Source organism: Corvus moneduloides, chromosome 17, assembly GCF_009650955.1.
Source record: "Corvus moneduloides isolate bCorMon1 chromosome 17, bCorMon1.pri, whole genome shotgun sequence".
NCBI lineage: Eukaryota > Metazoa > Chordata > Aves > Passeriformes > Corvidae > Corvus > Corvus moneduloides.
In genome coordinates, this window is record NC_045492.1 from 6,716,326 (window position 1) to 6,740,869 (window position 24,544).

General features: G+C 39.7%; 1 protein-coding gene across 1 annotated transcript; it reads left to right on the forward strand.

Moving 5' to 3' along the window:
- Window positions 1-7,165: 7,165 nt before the first annotated feature.
- On the forward strand, window positions 7,166-23,942 carry LOC116452633 (protein-glutamine gamma-glutamyltransferase E-like). Its single transcript, XM_032127268.1, has 13 exons — window positions 7,166-7,272; window positions 14,661-14,828; window positions 15,137-15,370; window positions 15,914-16,032; window positions 16,522-16,650; window positions 17,575-17,752; window positions 17,911-18,046; window positions 18,957-19,060; window positions 19,527-19,772; window positions 20,712-21,017; window positions 21,675-21,832; window positions 22,039-22,172; window positions 23,556-23,942. The coding sequence occupies exons 1-13, from the start codon at window positions 7,266-7,268 to the stop codon at window positions 23,701-23,703; spliced, it is 2,067 nt and encodes a 688-aa protein (XP_031983159.1). The 5' UTR covers window positions 7,166-7,265; the 3' UTR covers window positions 23,704-23,942.
- Window positions 23,943-24,544: the final 602 nt, after the last annotated feature.

Sequence of the window (24,544 nt, forward strand, 5' to 3'; positions counted from 1 at the left end):
CCAGGAACTGTAGGCCATTATTCAACCACAACCACATCTGTAGCTGAAAGAACAGTGCAGACCCTCTCAAACAAAGCTACCAGTACCTGAATTCAGAAAGTCCTCTTACGAAAGCCTGTATAGAACTGTTGTTATTATTGGGTAACGCTCAATGGAGCAATAGTATACAAAAGAGCACCAATATATTTACAGTCATTCCAGAGGTTTCATCTCACTGTCCTCCTTCTGAAAGTGTTCATAGCACTGAGTTTCATGACTAAAAAGCCACCAAGAAACCCCAAGTACCATTCATGCTTTAACAAGTGAGTGAGCTAGTTTACACTGATGGCCTTTCATTGGGAATGAGTGCCGCTCTGTCAGAATGACCAGCACGGAAGTCCGTCCAAGTGTAACTTCATTGTGAGAGGTACAGTCCTTAGCACAGGATCTCTATAGCTTGTCACCTGTTTGAGACAATGTACTTCCCTTGTCTAGAAATAAAACTAAAGACAGACTTTTCACAGAACAGGAGACAAAAGGACAGGCAGTCAATCAATAACATCACTTAATGACTCATGGACCTGGGTCCCTGAAGGGTACAAAACGTAATTCCAAAGTCAGCATGTGGTCACCCAGCAAAAAGAACCCAGGAAACCTGATGACTCCCAAACTGGCATTCTTTGTCCTCAGTTGCACCACAAGTAATCCTGGTTGGACTAGCGAGACATACACATCTTAGTCCTTGTTAAAATGCAGGTATGAAAAACAAGTATGAAAGACTGACTGAATGAAATCTGCAGGAGGATAAGTGTGACTGACTGAAATCAGTTTTGTTTAAAATAAAATCACCTTCCCCTTCTATACAGTCTCACATTTAGCTTTGCTATGTTCGTTTTACATCAGTAGCTGCTCACAGCTGATTGTTTAAAAATTTCAAGAAAACTTAATAGTGTGTGCTTACAGAAGAATGTCAAAGGAGAGAGAACTATTTAGGGAAGTGAGGACATGGCAAGCTTGAAATGGCTTGTCTTTTTGAGGCAATACTTTTTTCCCCTTTTGCCCAAAGGAAGGGACTTGGCACATTTACAATTTCTGCTGTTACACCAGTAACTTCTTATTTCATGGTTCACAAAGAAGAAATAACTGTTAAAACAAGTTGGTTTCTCAAAACTAGCCCTGAGTATGAAATTACAGGAAATGTCCTAAACATTTGTGTACAGTGACACATGCACTACTGTACTAATATGAGCAACCTGAACAGAGAGAGGGCCAGGAAAATGAGTATTTCTGTTTACCTGAATCTGTGATGCTTAGAAACCCAATTTCAAATACAGAACAGAAACTGCAGGGCTTAGAGCCCTGAAGATTTCAAGGCTTCTCAGAAATTATTTTACATTGAATGGAAGGAAAAAAACCAGAATCATTTGCGATAGTCAATGTTGTTATTGTTATCACCAACAGCAGCAGTTTAAAAATGGTGAGGTATTTGGTACCAGGGACCTGTTCTTTCTGTGTGTAGCCACTAGGTCATGCCAGTGGTTATACTGCTAAATACAAAGGATAAACTAGTGCAGTATCATTTATTAAATTATTTGCTAAAAAAAATTCCAAAGGGAAACATTTTTATAGGACAAAAGGTCTGACAGTAATGTAGTGGGATGGGATTAAGACACACTACTTACAGTGCCAAATCATGGCACCTATCTTGCCAGTTTGCCCAGCTGTAAAATATTAATTCTACTCACTATAGATAGTAAGTTTTAGGGAAAAAAGAAGGTTTTTTTAAAAGTGTTCAAGGTGAGCTGATAGTATTATGGATATTCTTGCTATGAAATTATTATGTTTTCAGGGACACAGAATGGATAGTATCAAAGCCATAACATGTGACCTACCTATGCCTCTTCCCCTTTTTCACAGTTAAAAGTGCCTTCAGACTCTCAAAAGTAAATCCTGTCCAAAACAGTAAGCTTCTGCTGTTGAAGCTGTCTCATGGTTCTAATGAGAGCTGCCACCATTGTCTTACAATGGGAAAAACTTACCTTCATGTTAGAGAAGTTTCATTTGCCTGAAATAAACAAACAAGGCAATGAGACTCACTTAAGTCTCTAAAGTGAAAATATAGCCTGATCTCTTGCCTTGGGATTAATCCTCAGGAAGTGCCTTCATTTGATTGTCATGTTTCCGATCTCTCCCCAAACCTTTTTCACTCTTACTTCCAACTCATAGATTGAGTCTAGTGTGGGACCTGAATGGATTATACTCTATTTTAGCCATAGTCATGCATTCCCCACTGACCAAATGCTTTCTTCCTGGAGGAACTCAAAGCAAGCACAGGATGTCCTCATAGCTAAATAAGATGCCAGGTCACTGGTGGCCAGAAATATCTTCAGTCTGATTTGAAACTGAGCAAAGTTGTGTGGCTGAGTAAAGATGAGCTACAGAGGTAGCTCCAATGTACAGTGCTGGGTTCTGCAGAACAGGTTTGGGTAGTTCAGGTTAATTCTATGCCACTGACTGGGGAGAAAACCTTCCCCAAACCATGATACAGTGTTTGTAGCCCAGTATACTGTGGGCAGGACCTGTTTCTTGGCACTCATATATTCCAAAGAATTCTCTTTCAGAGTCAGCATTAGGCACAATTATCCACTATGGAACTACATGGTGAACTCCTAATGATCTAGTTCCAGCCTTTCTAAATCTGTAAGTGCCTGTCTGATTGCCCCTGCTGCAAGAAAACAGAATAAGGAAAGGGATGGAGATGCACAATAGAGCTGTGGGAAGTGCCCAGGAGAAAAGGGACCACTGGTGTGACAGAGCTGTGGATGGCAACCACTGCTTCTTGGAGAGTATTCCCTATCCCACAGTAGTTGGCACTCCTGGCAGGGTGTATCCTGCTTGGCATCAGGAAAAACTGTTGGGACTTTCCAACACTCTGATGCAAAAAAACCCCAATGGCATCTTGCTGACTCCCCAGCAGCCTCTGTCCTTGGCAGTTTCCTGCTTTGCAGACTGTTAGAGCCTCACCAGTCCACTGCCAAGGGAGCTGGAGAATTGTGGAACGTTTCCTAAAACATCCTAGTTATGCACAGCCACAGCATGTGTGATTTCCTACCTGATTTCCTGCTGAAAGAAGGGAATGCCTAACCTTGAGTCAAAGGCTGTGTTGACAGAGATGCAAGCATTTGGTCTCAGGTGAAGTCTTGCTTTAAATTCTCAGCACAGATTCAGCATTGCCAAAATTCCACAGCTATTCTAGCAGTGCTGTTGCTGTGTCCAAGTTCACACAACAAACAAGATTTGAAGGATGGAACAGTCGCTTATTACACCAGCAGATGCAACTGGAAAACATGGAAAAGCTATGAGCATGTTGTGATGTCTTACACAAGGTTTGCTAACTATTTGAGAGAGCATCTTGAATTTCAGTGAAGCCATTGAAATACAGTATTTATATATATAATGATTCTGTACTTTTTTTCTCACTATCCCCTTTTCTTCCTTGCTTTGGTCCTTGATTCTCTTAAAGCTTTCATTTCCTTTATCCCAGATCCTTTTTCTCTCTCATACTCATATCCCTCCCAACCATCCCCAGGCTAGAGTTTCCCTCAATACCTCCTTCTGATAACATTTCCTCAGACTTCATTCTCCTTTTCCTCAGTTTTACTCTTCTTGCACTCTAATAAATACCAAGCCATCATTCTAGATCGGTTTTCTCCATCTTTAACTCACCTCTACTTTCCTTCATTATTTTCATTTTCTCCTCTTCTAGGGGAGTATTTCTTCCATGAATAAGATACCAGAATGTCTGGTTTTCTCTTTCCCATAGCCTAACTTTCCATCTTTAATTTCTCTATTTCTCTTTTATCCCAAATGTATCAACTTTTCATCTTCCTTTCCACTTCCAGCTGTGCTCCATCCCAATTCCTGATCTCCTTAATTCTGCTCCTTAGTCTTTCACAACTGTTTGCATTCTCTCTAATAACAGTATTTTCTTCCATCTCAAACAATTGTTTCCTTTGCCTTTCCAGGCATTGCAGCTTTTTCTTTGTGGTTACCAGCTCTCTGAGCACCCTATTTACAAATCCCGTGCCAGTTCATTTGATACACTCCAATCCTCTCCTTTAACATTATGGAATTCACACATCAGCTTGTTGTGCAGCCTCTCTTCACTCAGTTTCCAATACACCCATTTTATCCATCCACACAGCTAAACATCTTGTCCAGGCTTGTTATTTTATATCTTATTGTGACATAATTCCTTTGTACAGGATGAACAATCACCGTCTTGTGGGCTAAGCTGAGCAAATGCTGAACTAACAAACAAAAGTGGCATTAATAGAAAATAGATCAGGAAATACTAAAAATCATTGCCACCAATTGACTGATAGTGTATTTTCCCTATAGGATCAATTCTTTTTCATTTATATCACAAAAGCATACAGAAGAAACTGGATGAGTTTCAGAAATGCACAACATATTCAAACTACGGTATCAGCATGAAAAGAGACTGAAAAGTCTGATATTATGTAATTTGGAGGAATATAATAACATAAGACATGATATCATAGAGAAATACAAAGTACTGAACAATAAAGTAAAGCAAAGCCTTGGTAGCTTTTAATCCTGACAATGTAAGAACCAGTGGATCTTAAATGAAGAAAGGGAATGTTTAGAACATTATTTACACAACTCATAATTAGCATGTGAAACACATTGCTCTAAGGTATGAAAAACCAATGAACTCTAATGGATTCTAAAAAGGAGGTGGCTTTTCTCTGCACAAAAAAAGAAAAAAAGATGCGACTATTTTCAGGTCAGTTCTGTAACTTCCCTCTTTTGGGAACAAGTGACCAAATGACAGAAGATGGGACAGACTTTTCCTTCACAAGATAATCGAGAAAGATTGCTGTGAGGCTTCCAGGTGATGCTTGTGAACTGGCTTACACTGGCAGATGCAATACTGGACAGACACAGTGCTAACCCCCCTCTTTCTATGCAAAACATTTTATCACTCCGTTGAAATAAGCAGTTCTTAAGATGAATGTGACACACAGTCTGCACGCTTGTGTGTCACAGTACTCCGGAAACTGGTAACCTTCACCATAGGACACAATGTGAAGTGTATTCACTGGGTAAGTCAGCCACAGCAACTGAGGAAAACCAAGGCAAATGAGACTGAATCAGTACTGGATGCAGAATGCTTCATTACCCTGCTGAGGTGCTCTCTACACCATGAACTTCAGCATCAGGTGCCAACAACAAGCAATGCGGGGAAAAGTGTCACTGTCACAGCTTTGACATTAAAATAAATGCCTCAAGGACAGCTCAACTACACACATATATTATTCCTGACAAATGTGCATTCAAGCTATTCTTAATCTCTATGGAAAAAAAAATTAACATTTTTACAGCCTACACAGAGGGTCTAGCTAAACACTTTTCTTCACTGCCAACATTTTTATGTTTCAGTTCAGAGTCTTCAGTCAAAGGCTAGAGTTTTTAAGACCATGACTCCTCAGTTGGCCTCCTCTTTCTATAACCACTTTACATATTCAAAAATATCGTATCTCTGCAGTTGTCTCTGCTTTAGACTGATCCAGCTTGATCCTTCTATTTTTTTTAAGCTCTCCATTCTCTGTAGTCTTGACATTATCCAGCTGAGATTAGCCCTGGGCTAACATAATGCTTCAGCTGAACAACATTAACAACAGAAAAGAGCATATGTAAAATGTCAATGCTCCAAGGCAGCTTTTAATGGCACTTCAGCCACTATGCCCTTCCAGTTTGATGGTGATCCATTGAAGCAATGCAACATTTGTTTTTTTAACAACAAGTTATGCAGTTAACTAATAGAAATCTTGTGTAATCAGTGTTTCCAAAGTGTACTTTTGAAAATACCCTGTGGGATCTTGCTGCAAATCCAAGTCAGCATGTGGTGATAGATGACACTTCTTTCTTCTCCTCTGATGGGCTCAGCTGACTTCTTGGCACATCTAAGCTGGCTGTTATTCATCTAGATGCTAAGAAATTTATGTCTTTCAGTGTTCTCCAGGAATTTGCATCACACTAGTTGATGTCAACTGTAATTTCTCAGCTCTTTTTCATGCCTCTTGCCCCATTTTATACACAGATACTGTGCTTGCCCCTTTCTGATCTTATGAAATTTCCACCCTTCAAGTTCTTCAAGGTAAGCACTGACATTCCTGAGATTGCTTCAGTCTCTTCTCGTCATTGTAGATAAGCGAGATGAAGTAATAATGAAGAGGCAAAATACCTTGTTCAAGTCTGTATAAGTGTAAGGAAACAGAAGTTCCTGTATGTGTAGGGCAGAAGAGAGAGAGATCTGTGATCAGTTTGCTAGCACTGATATGGAAAATGAAGGATTAGCCTGAAAAAAAGAAATATTATGAGGTCATTCTGACAAATTCATTTTCTTCGTACCTTTAGGATTTCCTGTATGTGCTGATGAAGATATTTTAACATTTATTATTCTCTCTTTATAGTCAGAAAGTAGATGAGTAACCACCATTGAAACACAAATTATAGTCATAATTTGTACTTGCTCCAAAATGAGCATTTTATTTTACGGGGATGAAGTTTCTCTCTGTGCAGGGAGAGTTACCGCTCAAGATCCACTCATCAAAGCTATTCAATGCTCCGTGGTTTGTCAAGTTACTACTAGCTTACAATACAGCATTCATACCATTAGTATAATTCACAGAGACTCTAAGGAGGGGCTGACACAAAAGCATTACTGTGGTGATCCCCAAAAAAGGACGGATGAGGCAAATGAAAAGTTCTGAGGTTTTTTTTCCAGACTTATGAGTACACTCATAGGGAGGGGATTTGATTATGAATGTGTACTTTTATTGCATGAATAGTCAACTTTGGATCATACTGGGAAGAGATATTAATTTATACTGACTCAAAAAACATCCCTAGCTGAGTGATGCATCATTGCATGTGAAATTCTGGATTCCAGGTATGCAATTAAATGCTCTGCTTTTCTAAGCATCTCATCAGCCTTCTGGATAAATGGCCTGAATTGCACAAGTCCAGTGTCTTAAAGCCCATGAGCTAATATAGGGTTACTAGGAAGTTTACATGACCACTGGTATGACTTACCTGCCTCACTCACCTAATGTGAATTATAATTGGTTTGGACATAAGGAGAGGCCTAAAGTTTTCCCTATAAATGCTGCAACACAGCCAGAGCTTGAAGTCTTATCATATAGGTCTACAGTTGCTCACAGCAATACAAAGTCCAAGGCACAGAGGAGCAAAGGAGCATGGCTGGTAAGTGAAAAAAAAAAAAAGTCTCTTTGTTCATATGGAATGGGAAAGTGAATAATGTACCATGTGTTAGCTTTCTCTGCAGGGTTGTTTTCTAAAGGGTTCTGATTGTTGAAGTACAAAACATTTTGAGAATTATGCATATGTTGTTTCAGTGTTCTTCTTTCCTGAATTTTATAAAAGACAAGCAAACAAGCAAAAGAAGATAATCCATCCATTGCTATATTATAGTTAAATATTAAAAATATTGTAAAATTGCAAATAGAGCAGAAGTTGTGGCAAACTGCAAGCTTTATTTTAGCATGAAATTTAATGAATCAAAGAGTAGGTCAGGTATGAATGAATCTTGTGTTAAGAGCAATACTTATGTGAGGATACACTACAGACTGAATTTCTTCCTGCAGATCCAGAGTCAGTCGTTGCCATTTTAACTATTTTTTAAAATTTGCGTGAAAGGCAAAGGCACTTTAAAACACAAACAAAGCAAACAGAAGTCCAGCAGTGAAGTCTTAGGAGAAAGGATATTAAATTAATACCTTTTAGTAAGATTGGCCATGTACTCACTTAGGCCTGACTTGCTGGCACTTGTATAAAAATGTATGGAATCATAGAATAGTGTGAGTTGGAAGGGATATTTAAAGGCCATCTGCTCCAGCTCCCCTGCAATGAGCAGGGACATCTGCAACTAGATCAGGTTGCTCAGGGCCCCATCCACTCTGACCTTGCATTTTTCCAGGAATGGGGCATCTACCACCTCCTTGGGCAACCTGTGCTGCCCTCTGTGTTAAAAACTTCTTTCTTGTATCTCATCTAAATTGAGTCCTTCAGTTTAAAACTATTACCCCATGTCCTATTGCAACAAGCCCTGCTAAAAGTTTGTTCCCAACTTTCTTAATAGGTCCTCTTCATAAATGCATAAAATGAGTCCTGACTTTAAGGTGATGCTACTTTATCTATGCTAGGAAGAGCACATGCTGTGCTAGCTTTATGTGACTTAGGCTTTTCAAGCTAAGGAAAATAATAAAAAGGAACCATCTACAGATCAGGGGCTCACGTGCAGAACTGACATGCATTGTTTTCCCCTCATGCAGTTTAAGGGAGGCACAGTTACCCCATTCTCACAGTTCTAGGAGAAGTGATTGCACAAACTCTTAGAACACAAGTGTTTATCCATGTATCTATTATCTGAAATAATTCCTGTTATTGTCTTGACATTGTGCCAGCATCCCTCACAGCATCTGCTGTTTGTCTGGCCTGGTAGTGGTTAGTTAATGACTATCTGAGTGCAGCTGCTAAGTGTGATACCATCTATATGTTTACTTGTTTAAGAGCAAAACTGAAGCTAGAAGGGAATTGGGTCCATACAATCAGCACAGGGCTATAGATTTTTTCATAAATCTCCTCCTCTAAGCAGAGCTTAAATAAATAGCAAAACACAATTTGATAGGCAAAGCTGAAATATTAGACTGAGTAGAAAAATCCTTCTTTTTAACAAAAGAACTATACAGTAAGGTGGACAGTTAAAACCTTCATCTACAGCAATGGGGGAAAAAACCCACAAACCAATTGTTTCTGCATTGTAACACTTCCTTTTAAGCAATGATTTGCCAATAACTTGGAACATTTTAGCAGGGCTCTCTCTCAAAGCTTCCTCTTGAAGTTTCAGACAGCAGTCTATCCTTCTCAACGACCATTTTCTTATTGCATGAAATGCAAGAAGCATTTAATACAGCATTTAACAAACAAACTGGTATTTCCTGATCACGATCAGCACTTGCTTGTGAAATACCCAGCATCCAAGAAATACCCAAGCCCCCGCTCAGCTGGAGATGTCAGAACTGCAAGCAGATGCTCCTCATGGTACCATGCACAATTTTTTATATAAAAAACTGTGAAGGCTTGCTGAAAACTGTGCAGTGTGTGTGCACAGAGCTGTTTTCACTCCTTCTCTTCCTCTGTCCCTACTCCTCCCATCCCCTGACACACATCCTGCAGACAGACACACCTTTTTCCAGAAAATCTTATGCATTTGTGGGACAGTCTCTAATGAACCTGCTTTAACAGAATCCAGAAGGTTTTGCATAAAGAAAAGGGAAAAGCACCTAAAAGGTTCCTCTGAGTTTGCCTGATTTTTAAAAGGGTTTTGATAGTCTGCAGCACCACTATTGCTACTAAAAATTTAACAATTTGTTTCATAGTCTCACACTGAAAATAATTATCTCAGCTTCTTTCTGTCACTTTTAAGCTTCAGTGTCATTACAATTAAGGCGTGAGTTACACCTGCAAGCATCTTGTTTGTGCATTAGCATTGGGAGCGTCTGCCCGCAGAATGGGACAACATGCTGGATTCTCAAAGAGAGGAGCAGAGCAGGGCCGTGATGGGAGCCTGCACAGGGATATTCTTGGATGATGAGTATGCAGCAATAACTGGAAGTTAAAACTTCCAAATAATGTCTTTACTCCATTCCAATGGAAGATGGGAGAGGTAGGGAAATACATTTCAGTATCATAGGCTATAAATAATAGGTGCTGTGTGACTATGTGGGAGCTGTCAGGAGAGTCCAGCATAGGTTCATCCCAGTCTCTGCACTGCCAGTTTGGCTTATTCCTCTGTCCTGGTCCCATGGTAGGTTTTGAAGGTCAGATATTAGTGCATGTCACTAGTATGTCACTGTCAGCCTCCCTTCTGAAGAAGCCATCTCATCTAGAACGAGCCAAGATCTCAAGAGAAGATCTGAGCCCAGCTAACAGGGTACCCTTCTTACACAGACAATATGGAAGATGATTGTGCCAAGTTCTGCTGTCTTCAAAGGAAGGTTATTGTCAAACTTCAGGAAGAGTTAGGAACTTCAGGAAGGCTTCAGACTGCAGCAGGCTGCAAGCTTCCATTCCAAATGTCCCTACTGTTTAAGCCATGTGCATGGAAGAAGAAGACAGAAAATAAGAAGTATGTCTTGGACAATATGTAAGGCTTAGAAGAGATCTTGGCCAAATATTTTTCCATATGGACCTGATCATTTTACATCAGGTGGTTCTAGTCTTGAAAAGTACTAATGTGGGTCAGTCCACACCACTGTTCCAGGGACCCAGGTCTCTCCCTAGTTGGGTCATAAATAAAGCAAAGCTGTAGAAAACCCCTTGAATTCCTGTATCTAGGATAGCAGGAGTGGGGGCTGCTGGTGGAATTTCTTGCTTAATTATTCAAAAACGGGATGTGATAAGAGATAGAATAGCCCAAACTTCTCAGGATACTGAATCACAGAATCAGAATAATTTAGGTTGAGAAAGACCTGTAAGATCATCAAGTCCACTGAGGCGGTCCCAATGAGTCATGGCCATGTGGTTGCAGCATGATGCTTTAGGGATATGTTAAAAAAGAGCTGTGCTCAGAAAGAACATAGGAGCAGATAGACTATTACAGGTAATAATTTCCCATCCTGAACAAAAGCACAATTAATAATAGGTGACATTTCATAAAATTCAAGTATCACTGAGGATTCATACAGACTTGGTGTGAAAGAAAACATTAGAAAGAAGGAGAGAAAGGAGTATACTGAGGGGAATTTGACTGTTACCAAATATAATCCTTCACTGTCAGTGCTGAAACTCTTAGTCCTAGATATTAATTTCTTTAACAGTTACTGAAGTGAGGGGAAAAAATCTGGGTATTACTGGAAAAGGATGTTACGAATTATATGACTGGACCAGTCTGCAAAAGATTATTCTGATATACCTTCTTCTGGGTACATGAAACAATATAGTAAGGTGGCTTGTAGCTTTGATTTTCTGAGGTCCAAAGGAGTCTTCTCTTGCTATCCACGGAATTTCAAGCACCTGCCTGTACAGTCCCTACATTTACAGCCACCACTCAAGCTCTGCAAACACTACTTGGCCAGGAAGCTGCCTGGGTCAGATGCATTGTGCTTGACTGACTGTGTGTTCTGACTAGTGTTAGTATTTCTCATTAATTTAACCCTCATTCTCAACCTTTGCCCATAATCTTTAATCCAAAGGTCCAGTGTGTATCATTCATCTGTTTTACAAACAAAGCACACCAGAGGCCCGCAAGGCAACTTAGGCTGAGCTGGGAATAAACACCAGGAGCTGACACAACAGCCACAACTTGTTCTTCCTGACATACTGTCTGCCAGCATAAATGAACTGTTGTTCTTTTTCTTTCAACACTAACTTCCTATCAAAGCAACTAACCTTCCTATCAAAGAAAAACGGTTTGCTGTGTACCCAAGGATAGCCTGAAATATTAAATTTATTCTGAAAATTGTTTGTGTGACATTTAACAGTATTTAAAATTATGGATAGGAGAGTATGTCTTAACATCAAAAATTCTAATCAAATTCCAGACATTTTAAATTTAAGAACTAGTCTTATCACAATTGGGCTTTGCAAGTGATAAACCATGGTCCCTCTTAAGATTAAATACAATTAATGAACAGAGATTCAAAGCAGAGGTCTGAATCATAGCCAGGTAAAAACTGTTTCTTGTAACAATACCTTTTTATAAGAAACAGGAATGAAACACGTCTGTATATGAAATGGGTTGAGCAAGGTTCAATTCTAGACTTTCTAAATGTGATCCAAACCTGACAACAGAACAATTTGGGCTACTGAAGGCTGAGCCCAGCCAACTAAAATGATGGAATTTGGGATACGTGTACAGCTATGGCCCAGTCCAGCATGATGGGTATCCCTGAGAGGTATCTGTAAGATGTGTGTTGAGTTTATCAAATTTTTACAGGTAGTTCCATAAAAGTATCAAAATTAGTCTCTTTCTTAATAGAAAGGGGAGCCACCTGCAAAGCATAAAAAAAATTCACTCTCCTTGAAATTAAGTGGAGGATTTTTGTGCATAAATTTGCATTGCCAATAGCATGGTCAGAGATGTCTTATGAAAAAATAGTAGTGCACCAGCTGAAAACAATGATAGATATTATATCACAAGTCACAACTGTACTTACCTTTTGTCACTGTAGTGTGTCATGCAAATATGACATGGAGTGCTTGTCTATTGAACAGAGTTAAACAGAAATCATGTGATAAATGAAAAAATGGTTCTTTAATTTGGCCCTGATTGGACCTGAGGCAGAGACAATAGATTGGTCATTGTTTTGCAATTACTACAATGCCGGGGGGGGGGGGGGGGGGGGGGGGGGTGGCAAGCAGCTCTGAAACAACAGATTTAGGGAATTAATTTAAGAAAATGTCCCTGTTAAATATTGCTCATGAAGTATTTCAATTAAAAACAGTGTTTTACAAGAAGGAGTTATGCTCTATCATTATAGTAGCAAGAAAAGCAGCTAACACGCTGAAGTTCTTATAACTTTAAATACATTGAAAAACTCTTAACAAGTGGCCAGACTGTTAGGAATGAATATTGTCCAAGCTTCAGATGTTAAGTTTCAAGGAAACAAGATGAGGATGTGAGGACTGAGAGAAGAAAAAAATGAATAAAAAATAAATCGTCAAGCCCCACCGCTCAGATCAAGGCTGGGGGCAAAGGCAGCCTCTCAAACTCCACCCCCAGAGGAAACATTGCAAACAGATTTTAAGAAGTGAAAGGCACCAGTCATTCCTTGAGCCAGCAGAAGTAGAGGAGGCCATTCAGAGGAAGCTTCAGAAGCTGCCTACAGAGGACGTATTGATCAGATATGGGCCAAGGTGAGCAAGGGGGAAGCCCATCCCGTGATGCTGTTAGTTATTTTCTTACATCCATACATCATGTTCAGCTCTGCAATGGACACTGAGAGATCACTACTTCTCTAAGGAGTTTTGATCCAAGAAAAAAGTAATAGAAAATTCTTCCATCAAGAGTCAGGAGAAGGATTTTCATGGGAATTGCATTTTTTCATTTATTGTGTGCTTGGGAAAAGCAAGCTTATCAGAACAAGGTGTGGCAGCACAGGTATATTAACTGACATAAAAATGTTGTATTTTGCAAATAGGAGGGGAAAGTCTGCAGCTATTTGGAGTTGTCAGAAAAGTGCAAATGATAGACTGACAAATCTGACATGAGAGAAAGAAGCAAAGCAGAATGTATCATTGCAAAGGCTGAGGAAGGCTGCAATGAGCAGAGAAGGCTGAAACCTGAAGTTAAGGCAGAGAGTATACAAAAATTTGGGGGATTTTTTAGCAGTTGCTTTGTTGCTGTGGTGGGTTTTTGCTCACGTGCTAATATTTATAGATATGCAAACTGACCTTTATTATAAATCATCCCATGTTGATTTTCCAACTCCTGCCTTTTTAAAGGCAAAACTGCCTGAGCCCTCAGCTCGTTCTACAATAGATGTGCTTCACCGCTAAGCTGCAGAAGATTTTTTTTTTTAATAGTAGATATGTTCCTCAGAAACTCATTCATGCTTCTCGCATCAATACTGTAAAAAACCCATGTTCCTCTCCATTTGGACTGTTACTACATTGCTAAAACTACCAATGTGGTTATTTTAAGGCTTGTCTGAACTTGATAAATTTAAGACCATGCTGTAAAAAAATCTTTACATTAATAAATCTGGTTGAACATAGGATGATTATTTTTTTACTCAATGATGGCACAGGGTAACAATTTTCCACTCCTAAGCACCACACTCTTACTCTTCCCTATTCTCCCTCTTCGCAGGGGGAGAAAAAATCTTTTTCTTCTGTACTTCTACACTTCATTTAAACCATCAAGCCATCTCTTACTAGAAATCCCTCCATAGGCTCTGACGATGTCAGATCCAAGCCAATCTCAGATGCTTATTCTCTGGCCTTTGATTGAAGCCATAGTTCACATGCAAGAACTTTCTACAGCATATTTTAGTAGTGTCCTCTCCAATTCTGCCACCTCTCCCAGCGCCAATGACAGCCCAGTGTCCATCAACATGTTCTTGTTAGGTGCTTCCAACAGTGGCAGCTGTGGGACATAATGGAGCTAGAGATGGCATCATGGCTTAAAATACACAACTGTTTTCCAGCTCAGTCAGGTTTCTTTATTCCTCATTCACAGGCACCAAGGCTGTGCCTCTGTTAGGATGACACCATGTCAGAATGAATGACACCTTGATAGAATTGAGTTCAGCCAGATTTTTATCCAAGTAACTCACAAATATTCAATTCTCTCAGGTTTCTCTTCTCTTAGATGCCTTTCTGATTTTCCTTTAGTACAGGATATACTACTCCTATATTTAATTATGCAGATAATCTCTAACAGCCTGTGCAAAATGGAGTCTCTTTAAGAAAAACAAAGCTCACATCTAAATTATTTTTAATTTTGGTGGAAGCCTCACATGGTTACCAGTTACCTATAGAAAGTAATAAGCAATTCTTCAGAGTGTGTTTGTGCTCCTTCTTCTTTGGATGTACCCTCAAGTTTTCTTGCTCTTCTCATTTTTTTCTAGCTGCAACGCAGCCAAGTACCAACTGGCATCTGAAAGAAAATGCAAGAGAACACCACACAAGTAAATTTTCTAGTGAAGAACTGATTGTGAGGAGAGGACAGGCCTTCAGTATCACCTTCAATGGAACAGAAAAGCCTGAGCAAAATTTAATATTCCTTGCAGAAACAGGTATGGCCCCCAGCTTCTTTCACAGAGAGAGTAATGCTGCCTCAGGATATTCTTTTGGCCTTATATGCACTACAGAGCAGCAAGAGAATACCTCAGAGCCAACATGCTCGCTCACATAGCCACGGAACTGTGTGAGGTGTTTGTTGTATTACTCCTACCTCAGTAAGCAGCCACAGCTTCCTTCAGTTGCCAATATATGGCACAAATTCATCTGAGGGGAGGGCTACATCCCTGCTGAGTTTGTTGATGACTAAATCTCTATTTCAGCAAGGCATGGAAAAAGAAATGTTGTTTGTTTTTCTTAAAAGGTCCAAAACCCTCAAAGGCAACCAAGACCCTGGCCGCATTTGGTATCTCCAGCACAGTGAGCAAGGAGGGCTGGAGTGCAGTTCTACAGTCCACCAGTTCCAACTCTGTGAGCGTCTCCATTTCCAGCCCGCATAATGCTGTCATTGGACGTTACAAGCTGAGTGTTCAACTTGGCAGCTCCTCTCCAGCAAGTCTTGGCACTTTTGTTCTGCTTTTTAACCCTTGGTCTTCAGGTATGAACATGTCGAAATTCCTCTAAAGACAAAAGTTGCTTTTAGCTTCATTAACATTTGCAGCTTCTCCATTTGATCTATACTTTAATATAGCAGCTGAACATTGACAACATAATGTATCAGTGACCAAAAAAAAAATGTGTCTAACAGTTTCTTAGGACCTTCTGATATGAAAAATCAGCTCTGTAGCATATACATACTGAAGAGCTCACTGTCCTAAAAGATAAAGTTCTGCTTTTGACAGAGCTTGCCTCCTGCTGCACAAGTTTAGAAGAGTGTGTCTGGCCTCTACAGAACCAAAAAAAGAGTCATATTTACCATTTTCTCACAGATTTGGCAGTGTCATACCTCCCTCTTCACTCAGACACCTCCCACCCCTTTCTCTAATTGTAGAAGATCCCGAGTTGCATGATCTATTTATAGCAGCAAGAACAGCAAAGGGTGGCTATCTGTTAGCACTCTTATAGACAGAGATCAAGACTCCTGAGGTTTTGTTTTATTTTGCCTGCCATATTTGTACATCTCTCTGTTTTGGTTTTTCAGGTGATGATGTGTTCATGCCTAACAAGGCTGAGTGCGAGGAATATGTGCTAGAAGAGTTTGGCATAATTTTTGCAGGCAATAAAAATCGTATCAGCAGCTTTGGATGGAACTTTGGCCAGGTAAATGTTTTTGCATGAACTGGGTCACCAGATATTGTTTTTGCATGAACTGGGTCATCTGCTTTTTCCAGTTCGTTGCATATCTATGAAGTGCACGACTCTGGTGTTGAAATCAGCACTTGTGCCAAGCCCTGTTTCACTGATCAATACGAGAATTTGTAATTTACTAGTCCCTGTTCTACATTGGAAGTGCAGCCAGCAGACACTTTTATGTCTTTACTAAGACTGAGTAGCCTTAGAGTAGTAAAGTACTGCAGCAATGCTTGAGAGGCTTCGAGTTCACAGATTACAAGCTTTGAAAAGCTCTGTGACTTCTGATCTTCAGAGTTTGTTGTGGCCACATTTTTATATGGTAATGCCTGGCTGAGCTCTGCAGCACTTCATTTGGTGATTAACAAAAAACATTCAATCCTTATATGGCTCTCTGCATCCTGATTTTTTGTAGACTAATCTGTGTTTCCACAACACTGATTTATTTCTGTACCATAGTTTCAAGGAGATATCCTCAATATTTGCCTCTCCATAATGGATCGAAGTTTATACTACCGTCAGGATCCTGTCACTGATGTATCTCACCGACATGACCCCAGGTATCTGGGCCGTGTTCTCAGTGCAATGGTAAGCAACATGTTCAAAAAGTCCAAACTACTAAGTGTCCTTTAAAAGTAGTCAATGAAAGTAAATATGAAGACATTTCTTAGAGAATTTTAGGCCTCTGTATGCACCAGATATTATGGGTGGTGAAGTATGGGCCAGAGAAACCCCTATGTGGTCATCTGATCTGAGCCTCCTAGATTTATCTCCTCTGGGGTAGCTCTGATACTTATCACTTTGATATCCAGGAGTCGAACTGAAAATATAAGACATGGGGTGGTTGAGGGACCAGTTCCTTGGAGGTCTTTAGTCCAGCCAGCCATTTGAAGTGGAAGTACAGTGGTACTTCTGTACTACTACTGTAGATCAGCTCAGCCATGGATTTGCCACCTCTATGGGTGAGCAGTCCAGAGCTGCACTACCCTCCTAATGAGGAATTTGTCTCTTATGTCAAATATGATTTTCCCAAGCTACAGCTTTCTGCTGTTGCCTCTTGGTATATAAAAGAGAAAGGTTTGTTAGAACACACATTCAAATGGTTTTAAGCTGGTTTTACATTCCCCCCACCCTCCTTAACCAGACAGAACTAGGCCACTGCACTCAACTTCTCCCTGTAGATTGTGTGCTCCAGGACCCCTGACCATTTGGGTAGCCCTCCCTCCTGAGTCCTCTTCAGTATCTCAACATCCCCTTGAACTGAGAGACCCCAAACTAGAGACAGGACTCCTGGCACAGCCTTGCTAGGGATAATTAAAGGGAGTTAACAACCTCCCTCAACCTCCTGGTCACACTTTTCCCAGTGCTGTCTACTGTGAGCTTTCCCTTTTTGAGGAGGGAGCACTGTTGGCTCAAATTCAATATGGCATTTTCTGTAACTCCCAGGCCCCTTTCAGACAGGTAGTAAACTCTTAATTTACCTCATCATAGATTTAGTGAATATCTTTTCAGGTCAACGCCAATGATGACCTAGGGGTGGTGCTAGGAAACTGGAGTGGAAAATATGAGGGTGGTAAAAATCCCAGCAGTTGGACAGGAAGTGGTGAAATCCTGCAAAGCTGGAAGAAATCAGGATTCAAACCTGTTAAATATGGACAATGTTGGGTTTTTGCAGCAGTATTGACTACAGGTATGTTTTATGTCACACACATGACTGACACTGCACAGATTCTGTTAAATGAAGCACTAATAATACTTCCTATATGGAAGTCTCTGAAGACATTACTATGCTATATGAAACCTGCAGAAATATTGCTTCCTGACTGTGGTTTTCTCTTCACTCTTTAGTGCTTAGATGTCTGGGGATTCCCACTCGTACAATTACAAACTTCAGTTCTGCCCATGATGCAGATGAAAATCTGCGTGTGGATGAGTTTTATGATGCAGATGGAAATCATTTGGAGAGGGGAGCTGACAGCATATGGTAAGGCTCAATATTTAATATTAGAGCTTGTCAATGCCTGTAGTGTCCTCAGGTGCAGAGCATAGCTTCTAATGGCAAATGCTTTATCTTCTTAAAAATTGCCTTAAAAACTACTACATACACAGAGACGATCAATAAAAAAATACTACAAAATAATAGTACCAGACCTGGTGTTTTCATTCTTTCTCAGTTAAAGAAAGAATTGTGACCCAAATTACAACAGCTAATTGAAGCCAGGGCAGGCAAAGTTACAGATACGACACCACAGATGATTGAAAATTTGCAATATTGCACTGGATGTATCAAACAGTGGGGACTTAACCTAGTTTGAAACTCTTCTTCAAAACCAGTTCACATGAAACTGTAAAAGTTCAACAGAGACAGCTTTCCTGCCTTTTTTTTTTTCTTGCTTTTCTTGTAGTGGTATCATTTGCAGTGAAAATAATTTAACTACTGCTTCTATTAAGCATCAAATGCAGTTCAAACAAGCTTGCATTCAGCAAAGAGCAGTAGTCCCTCATTTTTTGACTGTTTACTCCCCTTCTTGTTCTGGACCCCTTCTAAATATAAGTGACATGTGTAACTGTAGCATTGTGCCAGAAGGAAACCAGCTATAACTAAGGAAGTGCATGGGCCCATAGCTTTTGGAGAAGAATAGCCTCTCAAGGCATTTTGTATAATTTCACAAATTTGTTTTCTGCCCTTGAGCATTTATATTTATTCCACAATGCAATTTTCAGCACCTTTCTAGTTAATGTAGTCAGGGTCAGGGTAGAAGTGGTGAGTCTCAGATAAGAACCTGTGCAAATGAAGGCATTTGATCCATTTAACTAAAATGGCTGATTAAAGGATGTGGACAGGAACTCATGAATACATACTAGTGGCTTACTTTGTTCATTCTTGCACACAGGAATTTCCACGTCTGGAATGAAAGCTGGTTTACACGCAACGACTTGGGCCCCTCATACAGTGGATGGCAAGTTCTGGATGCAACTCCCCAAGAACAAAGTGGAGGTATTCAAATTTTATTTCAGGAATAATGTTGAAAAATTATAAAGTCAGTCACTTTTAGAGAGAAGGGGAAAAAAAGTAAAATCATTGTAAAAGCAATTTGTCAACCTGCTCAGAAATAGCTGCAGAAGAAAATACTTTATCGGTTGCATTAGCTTCAGATCATCTGTGGATGCCAAGAAAGAAGCTAGACTTCCAGGAGTAGTTTTTACAGCAATTCCTGTATTTCCAATGTAGGTATCAAAGGCCATTGAAAATTAAGGGATAATATAAAAAAATCAAGTGTACTCTCAGAATAAACACAAGATACATTGATGACTGGCCTGGTATGAGGGTTTATGTGGATGAAAGGGCTTGAATGGGACAGCAGCATTGGGTAATTCAGGAGTCAGTGATAAATATCTGTCTAATAATCTGCTTACTGTCAAAGACCTAATTATGCCTAAATTCTTTTTCCTTGATGCTGTAGGAATTTATCAGTGTGGTCCTGCCTCACGGTATGCCATCAAAGAAGGAGAAGTAGATCTGGACTATGACTGCCCATTCGTGTTTGCAGAAGTGAATGCAGACTGTATGTACTGGAATTATGACTCTGCAACTGGAAAGAAAACTTTAATATTCTCTACATCTACAGAAATTGGTGTCTCCATCAGTACAAAGGCAGTTGGTAGAGATGATCGTGTAGATGTCACCAGTGATTATAAATATGAGGAAGGTAAGTAAAACCACTGGTTGTTCTGATCACACAGCTGCTTCATTCCCAAAAGTATATAAACTTGGAGTCTCTTTGTGGGAAATTTTGTGCTTTTATAAAGTAGGAGCAGAATTTATACTTTATTTATTTGATTCGTACAGAAGAGGGAAGAAAAGGTACTGAGTGAAAAAAATACTGGCTTGCCTTTTCTAATATGGAGTTGCTTTATGGGACGTAAATAAGGCAAGTCCAAGTATCCCCAAAGAAAGCATTTACTGTTCCATCTGCCTATTGCTGACATGCAATGTCTGCCTCTGCTTAGTGAGAACTAGGCTACAGTTCAGTTATTTGTCTGCAGGATGAAAGGCCTGTTACAGAAACCTAACCTAAACCAGCACTTAGGCCCAGGAGAAGAAACTCTTTCAAAGGGTCCAAGAGCACAGCACCTTGTCAGTCCTTTGGGTCTGATTGTGCCCATTTGTGTTTCTCTTTTTCCTTTGCTCATGGGCAGCTTCTGCTTTCCCTGTTAAACTGTCATTACGTCAATCCATGAGCCTTCTCCCCTCTTATGGAAATGGGGAATGAGGTGCTGGGTGGATGGTTGGCTGCCAGCCAGAGTCAAATCACCACACAGTGCCATCAGCCTTCCCCAACATTGGGGCCTTCTCTGTACTAGCAAATAAGAATTCACATTTCTAAATGTTACAGCCGTAAAAAGGGATAAAAATGGGGAAAGAGAAACTTTAGACTTAAGATTTTATGTTAAAAAAAAAAAGTTATTAGAAGGACAGTGACATTACTGACTGCAGATCCAGAAAATGAGGTATGGCTGTGGAAAACAGAAGGTCTATTTATCTCTAAATACAGACACTACGTCCTTCTAGCTTGTCTCCAGCAGCCATGTAAAATAAGAGATGCATGTTAACTGTTGAGGATAATTTTCATGGCTCTCCCTGACAGGTTCTGCAAAAGAAAGAGATATTTTTAAAAAAGCCCGTAAGAAGCTAGGACTTGAGGATAAATTTGATCCTACAGCACCGACACAAGAGGAAATTGAACAGAAGCCTGACATCTCAGGGAAATTCAAGGTGGCTGGCTCTTTAGAAGTTGGCAAAGATCTCAACCTACTTCTGGTTCTTGAAAATTTACAATCTGATGCTAAGACTGTAAATGTAAATATGACTGCATGGAGTACTCTGTATACTAGAAGACCAGTTAATGAGATCTGGAAGGACTCCATATCTGTCACTCTGGCTCCAAAGGAAGGTAATTTTTCAAATAACTTTTAATCATAATGGTTTTATCAGTAAATGGGCATTGGAGGCTGGTCAGCTTGGGGGAAAAAGCTCTAACAAACAGCAATCTTAAATCCCTACAAAGAAAAGGCTGAGAAAAATATTACATTGCACATACATTAACAAGGCATGTGTCCCACTATCATGTTCCCAGGTACTTTTCACATTTTGGAAAATGTTACCATTAGGAGCCTGGGATAAGAGATATATCAGCATCTCTAAAGTGAGGTGAAAGATCATTGAATCACAACTGATAGTATCCTGTATTAATCTTAGGCTTCAAGTCATTAGCAAGAAGCAGAAATAATAATTAATTTCTTTAGTATGTAACTTAACTTCTGGAGAGGCACCAGTAAACTCCTTAAACTCCCACTGTTGCATCTTTCAGAGCAATAGGGAGGAAAACAAGCCAGGCAATACAGTAATAGGGAATGGAGAAGGGATAACATTGAAAAAATCACGATCTATCTAAAGCAAACTGATAGACTTGCATGAATTAATTTTGGCAGTGATGGTTGAAGGCCCTCCTAGTCCTAGTGACAGCATAAAAGGAAAATACTAATGTTAAGTATGAAGCTCTGTGGGCTTGTAAAAGCATGTACCAATTCCTTTTTTTTTTTCCTTCCAGAAAAACAATTTCCCATTAAGATAAAGTATCCTGAATACCAGCAGCAGTTAACTACAGACAAAACAATCCAGGTCACAGCTTTGTGTCATGTAGAAGATGGGATTCAAGTGCTCGTGCAAAGAAACATCACCCTGGACAATCCTGCCATCGACATACAGGTAAATTTCCTTTGCTGTAACTGCAGTGGCAGAGAAAAGGGAAAGTGAGCTCTTTACGAGCACTTTCTTCCCGAAAGAAATGTTCTGCTCATATTCTGCCACGGTCCATCACAGCATCTCCTAATACCTCCTCTTCTGATGCCTGAAAAGGCTCAGATAGAAAAGACCACTGAGAACCTGGCCTCACAAGGATTTTCTTTGCACAGATACTTGGTGAAGCAAAAGTGAATGAAGAGGTGGTTGTGGAAGTGGCATTTACCAATCCTACCAATACAGAGGTGAAGGACTGTGTGCTGCAGGTGGAAGGCAATGACCTGCTCCGAGGAATCCTGGAGTTACGGTAAGTATGAGAAATGTCTGATTTCTGCTGTCAAAGATACATGAGCAAGAATGTGGGCATGGATGAGTTGGAACTGGACTATGGGATGAGACATCATTTTCTTCTTGCTGTAACTTGGGAGGCCACTCAGAGTGTAACATCTCATAACAAAGCACACAGCAATGAACCAGCCCTTCATCTAGGCTGGGCTTTGGCTCCACGGTTTGGGAGCTCAAATAATTGCTGTCATAATTGGACAGAACTTGTTTTCCTGCCTATCTAGCAGGAGCACACAGTTCCAGGAAAAAAAATTCATGCTTACCCAAGCTGTAAATGTTGCTGAGGCTGTCTATTCTGCTATAGGCTAGACAGGTTGCACCTTCTTGTTCTGATCAAAGGCCAACAATAGGATACATGACTATTTCTGTCCATACTTACCCAAATTACAACCTATATTAACAAGGATTTTTTTTTTCACTTTATTAAATGGACTGCAGGTGCCAATCTGGGTGCTCAGCATTCTAAACAAATTATATCCGACAGGTAGAAATACATGTAAAAAGCAGATACACCAGTCTCAGCTTTGGGAACAAAAATTAAGACTGCTTAGACACAGGTTGTGCTCTTACAGGGTGGGACCTCTGAAAAGCACAAAGCCAAGTCTGCTCCATGCTTAGCATATCAACAAATCCTAACAAAGGCAGTTATTTCTGGAAAATACCTGGGATATGGGAACATGCTCTTTAACTGAATACACAAGCAAACACAAACAAACAAACACAGCAACTTAACATTGCCATTTGCACTTGAGCAATTAGGAATGGTCCATCCCATCATTTATGAGCTCTCCTGAGGGAATTTACCAGCCTCATGTTGTCTATCCCATACAATTTTATCCTCAGGCAAGACAAGACAATATTACAGGGTAAGGGAAAAACATTAACAAGAGTTTCCAAGAATTACAAAATACACTGGTGTAAAACATTTTAACCTCCATTCAAAATTTCCTGCTCTGTAAACACCGAGGTTTTCTTGGTGCTATAATCTATTCTAATTCAGGCATTGGAATTAACATTCTTCATGCTCTCAGATTATATTTTGCAATGATTGAGTAATGTCTTACACCCTCTGTTCTGCATGAAGTCTTATCTCACATATTATTATGTCCCTCTTTGTGGGCTTATCTGGGTTACTGCATAATGAATTTTTGAGAGCCCTAATGTATGGATTTGAGGCTTTAAATACTTATCAGATAGCCAAGTCATGTGTGGTCTTTTCATGGCCATCTTACTTTGAAGTGATAAGAATTCTTACTCCAGGTGAAAGATGATTAGTGAAGAAACTCAAGCATGATGCATAAGCCTGTTTTCAACTTATATTTTCCCTCTGTTTCCTTTTTTGTAGCATACCACCACTGAAAGCCAGTGAGAAATCCAGTACCAAGTTTAAACTTATCCCTTCTGAGGCGGGTCCCAAACATCTACTTGTTAATTTCTCCTGTGATAAATTTGCAGATATCAAGACCTTTAAGATGGTAAATGTGATTAACTAACATGAAGATATACAAGGAGTGGTCTGTGTGTGTATAAACTGAACAAAATGTGATAAGAAATCTTGTATAGAAAACAATGAGATAATCAGCAAAAGAAATCTTCACTTCCTCTGATAAAGGGTCACCAACATCAAATCATTGCAATTTGACATTGTAATTTTAAATAAACTGAGGAATGGTTGATTCTTCATTTACTGTTTTGAGTGTCCATGTTATTAAAAAGAACATTTTACCTTCTACTTAGAGACTGATTTTTGTGTGGCTTTCTTTGGAATTAAAATCCTCCTGGCTCCAGAAGTCTCTGCACAAACATTCATAAACTCATTATTACATATTGAAAGCCTTATCCAGTGGACTTCCAAAGCAGTGTTTCTCCTTACTGGAACTGTGATACTAGAAAAGAGTGAGGGTGACTTGCACAATTTATGTCATTTAGCTTTGCCTTCTTTGCTACAAACTCTGTCCTGACATTTTTCCTGGGGTTGGTTTTTTTTTTTTTTTTTTTGGTAAATCACAGTGACCAAATGAGGCATAGGAAATGTTCAACAGGAATTTGGGTGGTGTCCAATTTGTGAGCCATTCATCAAACATTGGGGTAATTGCCCAGCTCAGTGTACATATTTTAGCATGTTGATATTTTGCACTTGCTGAAAGTCTTCTTTGGGAATAAAAGGCAGGGTAATCTTAAGCCTGAGGGTACTTTGATTTGAGAACAGTTAGGAGTCCTTCACTATAGATTATGTGTCAGAAAATCATCTCTTAGATTCGAGTTTAGTAAAGCAAACTTAAAGCCTTTATGGGAGGACTGGTACAGGCTAAATGATGGGTTCCAGTGAAGTAG

Excerpts from the sequence above, each read along its gene's own strand:
- LOC116452633 (XM_032127268.1), top strand. Across the intron at positions 16,651-17,574 it reads GCCGTGTTCTCAGTGCAATG|GTCAACGCCAATGATGACCT; the intron begins GTAAGCAACATG and ends ATATCTTTTCAG. Across the intron at positions 18,047-18,956 it reads AGGGGAGCTGACAGCATATG|GAATTTCCACGTCTGGAATG; the intron begins GTAAGGCTCAAT and ends TCTTGCACACAG.